A 12,075-nucleotide genomic window follows, 5' to 3' on the forward strand; every position below is an offset into this window, starting at 1 on the left:
ACATGAACTAATGGACAATGGATTCCTTATGGACTATTTCTAGGACTTATGGACATTTGTAAATTTTCAGGTCGATTTATGTTGTTACATTACTACTAGCCTGTGTTATATTACTATGTGCTTATGTATTTTAAGCAATTGCAAGAATCATTGGATTTCTTGAGATGAAAGATTGTTGATGAGACTTTTGCAGTAGTTAAATTTTCATGTTGACTCATGTTATTTGTTACATTACCACTAGCCTGTGTTATATTGCTGTGTGCTTTTGTAAATTATGTATAATGCCTCCCATATTGATGGATTTATGTATACCATGTATATCTGTTACAAAGTTCTGGCCCATATTGATGGATTTATGTGTACCCCTTCAGAAACCCCCTATGTTTTAAAACAAAAGAAAGGGGGAGATGTTGGAATCCTTACTAACTGCTAACTAATTAGAGTTGATCTAATCTTACAAGAAGATGTTTTGGGCAGAACCTGAAACAAGGTATTAAGTAGAACTAAGTTCAATGAGTTCACACCTCCCTTGAAGCTCGTTGGGCCAGAGAGCACTATGGGAGAAAACCCATAATCCCTCTCTCTCGTATCCCACAATTCCTCCCTCTTGGATAAAAGAAACAGACAGAAGCTCTCGGTCAGATTTCAGTAGAGTTACGCCAGAAGCCCTCTCTCTGAGGCAAGGCAGAATATTTTCCACTTGGCTGGCTGGTGGCAGAAGTGTTCTTGGGAGAGAGGAAGACGCTACAAGTCGAGATTTCACCGGAATGACATGAAGACTGGAGCTGGGGAGGCTGAAGAAAGCAGAAGCAGAGGCTGAAGGACCAGACCTTTGGATTTAAAGACATTTGGAGAGAGCTCTTGGAACCAAGCAGAGAGATAGGCCTCTAAGCTAACCGGGCTATATTGGGATAATAAAAGATCTGAACTTTTATCACCTGGCTGCGTTTTGAGAAGTATCTGATACTTTAAGGTAATACATTTGAAGGGGAAAAATAGATTTAAGGACAGTTCACTCCTGCTTCTTCCACCAATCCCCTGAATTCCCTAATCATGACTAACTAGGAAAGAAAACACTTTGTATCTCAGCAACCATAGTTTTAAATATCTAATTTTAATGCTAACCCCTTAGCACTGTTCTAGGAAAGTATTCTCAAGTTATTTTGAGTCCTTAGGTTTAAGGGGGAAGGGGAGGGTTAAAGAAAAATTAAAAGCCCAGAAGTAGACTGTAGAAGAAGGTGGCCCAGAAGAGTAATATTATGCTGGAGGAAATAGGTAACCAGCTGGAAGGAACAGGGAAGAGACCAAATTAGAAAGATTCCCTGAAATTTTTCTTTACAAAATGCCTGATCTCATTTACAGAGAGGATAATGGAGCCCAGAAGTGGGCAAAAAGAAAAAAATAGCTGATGAATAATGACTATTTTCTACACTATAAAATGCAGAGGACAACTTATAGATCTTTCTCTCTCACACACACACACACACACACATATATCTTTCAAATGAACAACAATTTGAATTTAAAATTTAAAAGAAGGAAGGGACTGAATACCCTATGGGAAACTAAAGTTTCTTTATTGACAAGCAAATATTTTCCCAAAATAGGATCCTACTTTTAAAAAACAATATTCCACCAGTATTTTTGTATGATTGTAAGTAACTGGGCACTACAGAACTATAAAAACAAACCAAAGTAAAGGATATGATATCAGATATGATCAAAAAGGAATACGTGACAGTTGTGTGGCAAGAGTAATGGAATAAGTAACTTGTCCCCTTCTCTGCTTATATCTTTGATGTGTCAAGAATAAGTAAAGAAAGCCATTAGCATATGAAGTGGATCTCCAGTAGAAAATTTATAAAAAGACATACCTAAGTATATTTCAGGATGAGCAGTCAATGGCATAGGCAGGTGTGATCCATATTATTGGAAGGTACATCAACATTTTTGAAAATATGAATACATTTGAATATCTGAGTATTGAATACATTTGTAGCAACCATGACATTTCATAAAATTAAAACAGATTCTTCTCACTTTTGGATCAAAATCCTCACCAAGACATGTCACAAGCCTCAACTTTTACTTTTCATTTGCTTTTACTAATCAGCCACAGAAGATAATCCCAAAACAAAAATATTTCATGGCACATCAATGAAAAAATTAACAATTAAAATATTAACAGCATGTCCCCATTCTCTACTCTACACCTCAATAGTAAGAGTAGTTAAACTTCAGGATCACAAAGAGGGCATTCTATCATCTGGAAAACTTGTCTTCTGATGACTTCTTTGCCCATCTTTCCCACAGAAGTTTTCCCTAAAGGAGCTTTTGCTCCTTTGTCTTTTCATCACCATCTATTTGAATAGAGAAGAGGTATTAAAGTGATGGGAGTCAGGAAAAAAGAACAAGGTCTTCCTAGGGGAATATGCATTTTAAAAAGTTAGAAAGAGGACTTTGGACCTTAAAACAGGCTAGCAGAAGAATGATAAAAGTAGAGGGCAAACTCAGGGAAAAGTAAATTGTTTGTAAAGAGAAAAGAAAATATCCAGAAGGAAGAATCTGTTAATATTACCAAAAGATGGAGAGAAGACAAGAAAAATGAACTCAGACAAAGAAAGCAAGAAAGGGATTGGGGGCAGTGAATTTGATTCTCTTTGAAAAAGAAGTTTTTCTAAGATATGGTATTTAAAGACAAATTATAAGACTTAAGGATAAAAATCATAAAGTTACAAGAGTGACTTTGAAATCAATAGATAATAGCAGGGAGAATGTAACATATGAGGAATAATAAAAAATAATGAACATTTCAAGATTGAGAAGGATTAAGTAAGAATAGAAGCAAAGGAATGGAATGTTAGTGACAGTGGGGAGGGATAATACCAACCTCTCCTTTTTGTTCTGGTGGTATCAAAAGGAGAATGATGCTCTGTGAGAAGGATGACCAGGGATATAATCATCTTTTGTTTGTATAAGCCAGATTTTTAAAGCAAGAGAATAAATCGAATAGTCATTGACCCTCTTCAGCATGTAAAAGAGTTTGCTCAGAAGAGAGCAAGGGTCCAAAAAGCAGTGGAATAGGCAAAGAAAAAAGTAGTTTGCAGGACTGATATAAACTTTAACCAGTTCATTCAGGTGTACATGGTCAAGAATGCTGTGCAACTTTAATTGAGTCCATCCAGTTTCCATTGTCTAAGGCCAATTCCTGAGAGTAATCTTGCTACCTAGTTCTGGAGTTTGTCTTCTATTAGGACACACTCTAACTCCCTAAATCCTACCCTTACTTCTCCTTGAGGTAATATAGCCCCTAGAGGAGATGGCAATAATTTTTAACGTCCCCTCATCTTAGGGATCTTCTGTTCTGACAATAAGTCAGTGATTCTAAGTCCTCTGGTTTGGAATTTGACCCTGAGAACTCTCACACCCAACCTAAGAATACTATTATTCTAATCTGGACTCAGAATAGTCCCACAAATCAAATTCCTGAGAAAATAGTGGGTAGACCACTCCTCAGTTCATTGCTGATTGTCAGATGGATGATCTGTTAGTCAATGATAGCCAAATTCCAGAGCCTACTCCTTGGTTCTACCTCTGGGCCATAAAGTTAGAATATCTATAACATGAAAAACTAGATAAATGTGTCTCTTTGCTTCTTTTTCTTTGCTGAAGTCTTTTGGAATTCAAACCACTTCAATTGGCATTACAATTACAATAAACTTTGCCCCTTGATTAAGAAATGGGTTCAATCCTGAAAATTCTTTTGAGACACCTCACAATACCGGTCTGTGACCCCCAACCTTTTGGGGTCCTTTCTCAGTCTCAACATCCTTATCCTCTGGCCTTTAAAAATACCCCTTTCCTCATAGCCAAAATCATTTTTTATTTTGCTTGTAAGCCTTCTCAAGCCAATAAAGAGCTCTTGTGACTGTAATAACATCTGTTGTGAATTCTCCACATTTAGAACCACTTTCCCACAATCTGCTACTTCTTCAATGGACCTACAGAGGAAGAGAACTGATCTCTATAAGGGGTGAAAATTTAGAAGACGGCAATGGGAGTATATGTCTTACATATAAAATGAGTGAGATTCTCTCCCGAGAATTGAGAGACAAATGTCACAGGAGATAAAATGAACTGAAGAATCAGGGTTCACATGAATGAAGAAAATAGAGAAAAAAAATGTTTATAGATATTGAAATTGTAACATTGCCCTCAAATCTCCCTTTCTTCCTAATATTAACTTGTATAAATGTTGCTTTGTTGTTAACCTTCAAATGACAAATTATATTGCTTAAGCAAGCATTTTTTAATTTTAAATTCCTCCAGCTCTTTACATCTTCTTGTCTGGTTTCCTTTGTATGAAGAAGATCAAAATGTCCTGCACTTTTGGTTTCTGAATAGAATAATGGAAGGAAAACAAAAGACTTGCCAAATACCTGAGAATGTTTACATTTCTTTTGTAGGTGTCCACTTGAACTCCTATTTAAGATGCGAGTGGGAAGTAATGTTAGCAGGAAATAATTGGTGTTCAGATACTGACAGTGCTTGAGCTCCCAGAATTGTAGCAAAGGTCCTAGAACAGCTGCCATATAATCTACCTCTGGCTTCATAGTCAAAGCCTTTCTAGCTTGGTAAGTCTTGTCATGGCCTTCAAGAAAATAGGATGACTCCATAATAAGGCCTCAAAGTAGGACATTCCATGTTTATAGCAATATAAACTAGTGTCTCATGACTCATGGATCTGTCTTAGCCTGTCTTCTACCATAATCCTTAGGGAGCTCAAAATTTATTGTTTGCAAGAACACACTTTGTTCCAAAATGTAAGTGAGAAAAGATTTTTATAATCTTTTACTGTACGTGAAAAAGTAGAATGTCAAGAGTTTCGCCAGCTTTTGGGGAATGGAAATACTATATTCATTTTATTCAAACTGACCCAGATTTAGACCTTTTATATATTTGCCTTACATACTACAAAGGGAAACTTCTTGAATATATTTTTAAATATTCAGAGACTTTGGAAAATGAATTGCCTACTCTTTTAGCAAAATATCCTTAGGGTAAGAATATGGATGGCCTACTTTTTTATGCCAAGCACAATTTGCCCAAACTCTTACATCAGTTGAAATATTGTTCCTTCTCCTAGAGAGGACAAAAAAAAAGTTATTTAATTTTCTCTTGATTTTTAAGAAAGAAAAATAATAGTAGGATTTTTATTCCTTTAGTCATAGAATTTAATGACTTTTTTTTTTCATTAGCTAAGTAAGATTAGAAATGTGCCTGATTCTGAATTTTTTTTCTAATAATATTGAAGATGTTACAGAAACAGTTTGCCACTAGTAATTTTAGCAAATAGGCAGCTAAAAAGGCTTTAAATTTTAGTGGTCCTATCAAATTAAGAAATATCTTAATCTTAAGAAATAGAATCGAATACAAACACACAATTGGCATTGTGCTACATATATACAAAAGTAGTAGATACTACTACTAATGCTGGGAGAATACTATAAAATTGTTGGATTCTGTATCTGTGACTTTTTAGAATGAAGAAAGAAAATGAAAACAATTGGGACAATCTCTTGTAACTAGTTTAGAATTACAGATCTCTGCAAAATAAAATATCTCCTGAAACATAATGACACTGCTTGGCAGGAAATATTGAAGATAACTTTAATACTAATCTTTAATTCATTCCTCATACTGAGTTTCTAAAGGCACTTTATAATTTGCCCCTTAGGGATAAAAGATTGAACTTAAGAACAAAGCCAGAGACTGAATTTAGGTAAGATAAATTTCGGAGAAAATGAGGAAAATTTCAAGGAACCATCTCCAGATTGAGATTCACTTCAAACTTCTGTGACAAGTTTTAGGAGAAAGAATAAGAACAGGGTAAATGAATTACAATCTTAAGAGGCCTCAGAGAGAAGGTATTTGCCTAGGCCAGCTAAATAAAAAATTAAAGAAAACAGACTCAAAGTAAATTAATAAGAAAGCAATTGGTAAATTAGAGGTTATTAATACCAAGAAAGAAAATAGGATGTAATTCTTTGGTTGTTGTTGAGCCAAAGGAAAGGAGATGGATGTGGCTGTTAGATTAAGAAGTAATAAAAAGACTATTAAGCTCTTTAAGAAATGTAAAGATCAATGTATAAACACTCATTAAAAAAATAAAAATAATAAGGTTGAAAAGCTCATAAGTTTAGAAAGCACCCCAAATTCTTCAGTGATAAGCTGTATATGCAATGTTTCCCTTTCTGCCATAGTCAAGTAACTGCTATCACTGATGATTGTAGGAGAAATCCTGTGTTTTGAAGAATACTTAGGTTTCTATATAAAATGGAGTTGAGGAATGAAAGCATTTGTAGTCATGGGGGAAAGTCTGATCAAAGGCATGGAACAATATATCATGTATAGAGCTAATGAAAAGTCTAGTTTATCTTGATGAGAGAGAGAGAGACAGAAAGAGAGAGAAAGAGATAGACAGACAGAGAGAGAGAGAGAGAGAGAGAGAGAGAGAGAGAGAGAGAGAGAGAGAGAGAGAAAAGTGAATGTGTCTGTGTTCTAGAGGATTGAATAATGAGAATGAGTCTAGAATAATAGTGTGGAACCAAATTGTAAGAGGCTTTAAATGACAAATTAGAATTTGTATTTGTCCTGCAGGCAATAGAGAGCCACAAAAGCTTCTTGAGCAATAAATGTTCCCCAGATTTGCACTTTTGAAATGTAAATTTGGCAGCAGTGTACCATTATTTGGAGAAGAACAACAATTACAATAATCTGGGCAAGAAAGGGTGGTGGCTTGAACTAGGAGAATAACAATGAGCATGAAAAGAAGGGGATAGATGCAAGAAATGTGAAAGTATAGTCAACAGGATTAGGCAACTAATTTGATAGAAGGAAGTAAAGAGGAAGGAGGAATTAGGGATGATTCTGAAATTGTGAATTTAGTTGCAGGAAGTATGGTATTGCCTTCAACAGAAAAAGGGAAGTTAAGAAAACCAGTGGATATCAGAGTCTAGAGAAAGATAATGGGTTTTATCTTGAACATAATGACTTTGAAAAGCTTGGTTTCAGTCTTTCAGAAAAGCGGTTGCAATCTAAGAAAGGGAGTAAGGGAAAAATGCAGAGAAAGAGAGACAGAGATAGAGACAAAGAGAATAGAGCCTTAAAAAAAGAGTGCCCAGCCTTAAAAAAAGAGTTTAAGATAAAGACCTAGGGTATACCCAAGGAAGTGAAAGGGGCAGATGGCAAAGGATCATAAAAAGATCAAATAGGTAAGAAAATAAGAAATAACAAGATGAGATAAAATAAAATAAATTTGTAGGAGATCCAGTCAGCACAGTAAGAGGACTAACAGTGTTTGGAAGAAGCAAATACATTGACAGTCCTATCAGTACAATCAAAAGGCCAAAAATACACAACAATATAAAATTGTCTGACTAACCAAAGAATCAAGATTTTGAAGGGAAGAGAGTGATTTAGAGAAGGATAAATGACTTGGAAGCTACTGTGAAGACCATGACTAGGTTAGGAAGGGTGAGGCTCAGGGCAAGAGGTAAAGACAGGAGATTAAAATCAAAATGTAGAAATCCAAAGTTATAGTTTTAGAGGTAGAACAGTTGTAGATGATGATGAAAACACAGGTCTCATCATCCTTGTGTGACTGAGGTGGATTGAAGGAAATGGGGAGGTTGATAAATTTGGAGAGTGTTGTGTTTAGAACAATTATCAACTTATATACTAAAATTATATAAGGGTTTGAAACATAGAGAAGAATGGTATTGTAGCCATGGAGAAGAGGAAGATTAACCTATATATATAAACTGCAGTATATAATTACAAGAAAAATTTCTAAAAGAAGATAAATTTGGATGATATGAACCACTTAAAAGGAGAAATTTTGAAGGAATTCATAAATGGGAGGGACAGTAGAAAAAAAAAAAAAAAGGAATAGACGTCTATTGTTCTAGTAGAGGTCAGTGAGTGAGTAAGTCTGAAAGAGCCTGTGGTGCCAGAGAGGGTCTGCGTATCAAAGTCAGATTTCCATGATTTCAAGGAGATGGAAAGGTTATGTGAGAGAAAAGGTCTACTAAGAAGAGCAGTTTGTTTACAATGTAATAGGTTCTTGAGGGATAGAACCTATATAAGTAAGACTAAAATGCATAATGATAGGAGGCAGTTGATTTTTGTTTGTTTATTTGTTTTAGTTTTTTGCTCACAACCTTCAATTCCATTACTTGAAAAGAAAAGGGAGCTTATTATTCACTTATTACCCAACAGGCTTTTATAAAGTATTAAGTAAACAAAAATAGGTGGGCTTCATAATCCTGCTCTAGTAATACTCACTGTATAACACTCCTCTGGTGGGGTGGGGAGGAAACTGAATAGTTAGTTTAAGGCAGTTACAGGTAATAGTATTTGGGTCATTGATAGTTATGGGAAGACATCTCCAACTGATTCTCTCTAACCATGATCCTATCTCCAATGATGGCTGGATTATCACAGCAATTCATCCCTTCTTCACCCCTCTCACATTGGAAAGGAAGGACAAAAATAAATCTTTTAATACTTTGGTAAACACATTCAAACATTTGTGCATTTTAAAAGGGAATTATTTAAAAGTTTATACAATTACATACCCAAGCGCTCACACATCTGCCACAAGTGGTGATTTTGAAATCTCCATAGAGATCTTTGATGGCCCCAGTTGTAAAAAATCCTTCCACCATCAGCAAAATTCCATACACAAAGAAGGCAGCTGCTACACCGTAGATCACATATTTGAAAATATCAATCCTATAAAGGAAAAAATCAGAAATATTTATCTTAATAACTCTTCAACTAAAGAGCTAAAAATCCAAAATTCTAATTTTCTGAGAATCCATTGTAATGAAAACCAATGAGATGCTTATGTTCTGAAATAGAAGATGGAAACAGATCTAGAGCATTTCAACTAATATTACTACATCCAGCTTGATGTGAAACTTCTTTTTTTTTTTAAATAAGAAATATAAGCCATATATGAGAATAGGGACTTGAAACACCCAAGAAGAGAGCCATTTTTACATTTTAGCCAAATTAGCTAATTTAGCCAGATTAGAATAATGAATCATTATATTCCATAACACCCATGTATACTGCAGAAAAACATTTCTTTAACAGAAATACTATTTTATATGTAAATTGTTGTGGTTTAGAATAATATGAGTCTGAATTTTGAATGAATTGCATGGGTAATGTTTTCTGTAATGATTTTGTATAGACATAAATATACATGTGTCTGTGTGTGTATTTTGCACACTCACTATAGATCTACTGGAATAGTACTAAATGTTCATAAAAATACTTTTGATAATAAATGTAAATTGAATTCATGTATATGTAACATATAAGTAAATTTATGAATATCCTATTTTTTCCTACTTTAACACAAGCCAACTAGATTAGTCACTTGTCTTTATCTTTATATTAACATACATCTACAAAATATAAGTATGTAAAATTCCTAGATGTGTATATTAAATGGGGTAATAGATTATAGACAAAGATCCAGACCTAGAAGAGACCTTAGAGATCACCATATTCAACCAATTCACTTTACAAATAAATAAACTAATGCCCAAAGATGCTGTGACTTGTCTAGGATCATGAAGGGAACATTACAAGGCATGTTCAAATCCAGACACTCTGATGTCTGGCCTACTACTTTTTCCACTGTACAATGCCATCTCCACCATCTAGTTTACTTGATTAAAAAAATAATAATAGCTATTCAGTCCTTTAAAATGGAAGGGATTTTTTTCCCCCCAAGCTCCATTTCTTTATATGGATTCCTACACAACTTCTAAGTTAAACTGTGCTATAACATAACAATTTAGATCCATCTATCAGACACCAGTGATTCGGTCTACAAAGTTACAATTCATTCTCTTTCTTTCTGTCTCTAGTCTATACACACACATATATATACCTACACATGTGTATATATATACACCACACACAAATATATATTTGCAAATTCATATGAATACACATACAAAAATATACACATCTGAATATATACATTATGTATAGTACACATACATATAATGGAACTTGAAAAATGCAACATACAACATCATATGAGCAACACTGCTTTCTTGAATTATTGATCAATCTTTATTTCATTTGATAATCAAATAGTCTAAGACTAATTATGTTAAAATGGGTGGATGAATTACAGTTGGTGTCTAAAATCTCATCAAGGAAGAATCAGGTTGAAGAAGTGATTCTACTATTAACAAATCAGGGTGAGGTGTCAAAAATGCTTAGCTAGGGGAGCCCAAAGAAACATTCCTCCTAAGGTGATCTCGCAGGATTCAGTCACACAGGAAATAGAAGCCAAAACTATAAATTGCAATGAGTCAAGAATCATAGAAGCCAAAAAGGGTTAAGACAGCTAAACAAAGAATAGATTCAATAACGTTGACAATCCTGGCTAGGTCTCATTCTTAAATAAGAAACTGATCCAAGATTGAGTCTCACATACTAACACCCATAGAATTATATTGACATAATCATAAAGCAGTTATTGTCTGTCTACAGAAAAGAAGAAAAATAGTAAATGCATGAATTAGAGTTTTTATGCACCTAACAAAGCTTATTTTTAAAAATGTGACACTTCTCCATTAGGTCTTTGTTTCCATTTCATTTTATATATTTTAAAGCTGTTAGTATATTCACTATTAAGAACTAAGTGATTTGACCCAGAGCTAAATCACACTCAATTAGCCCGTGTTCAATGTTGATTACGCCTCCTTTTAGTTATGTTAAATATTTTTACATATTGATTGCTGTTACTTTGCACTTTTATTTTCAAAATATTCATAAATTTAAAAAAATACTAGCAGAATGAAAAATGTTCTGGAGAAGACTAGCACAGTATATCATTTTATCACAGATCTAATAAATAAGTAACCTCTACAATAGTAAATATTTGTAATGTCCTATATTTAATTTCATAATACATAACTAAGCAGATAGCATTAAAGTAATTAGGCAAGATTTTTTAAATTATTTTTTTTAAAGTTTTTTATTTTCAAAATATATGCAAAGGTAATTTTCAACATTCATTTTTTTTATGATTGCTTTTTTTTTTTTTAAATAGATATACGCATGGGTATTTTTCAGCATTGACCCTTGCAAAACCTTCTGTTCCCAACTTTTCCCATCCTTCCCCCCACCCCTTTCCCTAAATGGCAGGTAGACCAATACATGTTAAATATGTTAAAGTATATGTTAAATACACTATATGTATACATATGCATACAGTTATTTTGCTGCATAAGAAAAATTGGACTTAGAAGTAAGGTTAAAATAACCTGAGAAGGAAATCAAAAATGCAAGTGGACAAAAACAGAGGGAGTGGAAATGCTATGTTGTGATTCATATTCATTTCCCATAGTTTTTTCCCTGGGTGTAATTAGTTCTCTTCATTATTGAATAAATGGAACTGATTTGGTTCAACTCATTGTTGAAGAGAGCCAAGTCCATCAGAATTGATCATCATATAGTATTGTTATTGACGTATATAATTATCTCCTGGTCCTTCCCATTTCACTCAGCATCAGTTCATGTAAATCTCTCCAGGCCTTTCTGAAATCATCCTGCTGGTCATTTCTTATATAACAATAATATTCCATAACATTCATATACCATAACTTATTCAGCCATTCTCCAATTGATGGGCATCCATTCATTTTCCAATTTGTAGCCACTACAAACAGCGTGGCCACAAACATTCTTGCACATGTGGATCCCTTTCCCTTCTTTAAGATCTTTTTGGGATATAAGCCCAGTAGTATCACAGCTGCATCAAAGGGTATGTAAAGTTTGATAACTTTTTGAGCATAGTTCCAAATTGCTCTCCAGAATGGTTGGATTCGTTCACAATCCCAACAACAAGGCATCCGTGTCCCAGTTTTCCCACATCCCTTCCAACGTTCAGCATTATCTTTTCCTGTCATCCTAACCAATCTGAGAGGTGGGTAGCGGTATCTCAGAGTTGTCTTAATTTGCATTCTTCTGATTAATAAT

The 12,075-nt window shown here is 34.2% G+C and overlaps 1 protein-coding gene across 2 annotated transcripts in view; it reads right to left on the reverse strand.

Moving 5' to 3' along the window:
• GPM6A (glycoprotein M6A) overlaps positions 1-12,075 on the reverse strand; it is a 491,980-nt gene that overhangs the window by 51,401 nt on the left and 428,504 nt on the right. For both annotated transcript variants that reach the window (XM_051965637.1, XM_051965636.1), the window contains exon 3: positions 8,640-8,796. In XM_051965637.1, the coding sequence (XP_051821597.1) occupies positions 8,640-8,796 (157 nt within the window). The remainder of the gene's footprint in view (positions 1-8,639; positions 8,797-12,075) is intronic.

Source organism: Antechinus flavipes, chromosome 6, assembly GCF_016432865.1.
Source record: "Antechinus flavipes isolate AdamAnt ecotype Samford, QLD, Australia chromosome 6, AdamAnt_v2, whole genome shotgun sequence".
Taxonomy (NCBI): domain Eukaryota; kingdom Metazoa; phylum Chordata; class Mammalia; order Dasyuromorphia; family Dasyuridae; genus Antechinus; species Antechinus flavipes.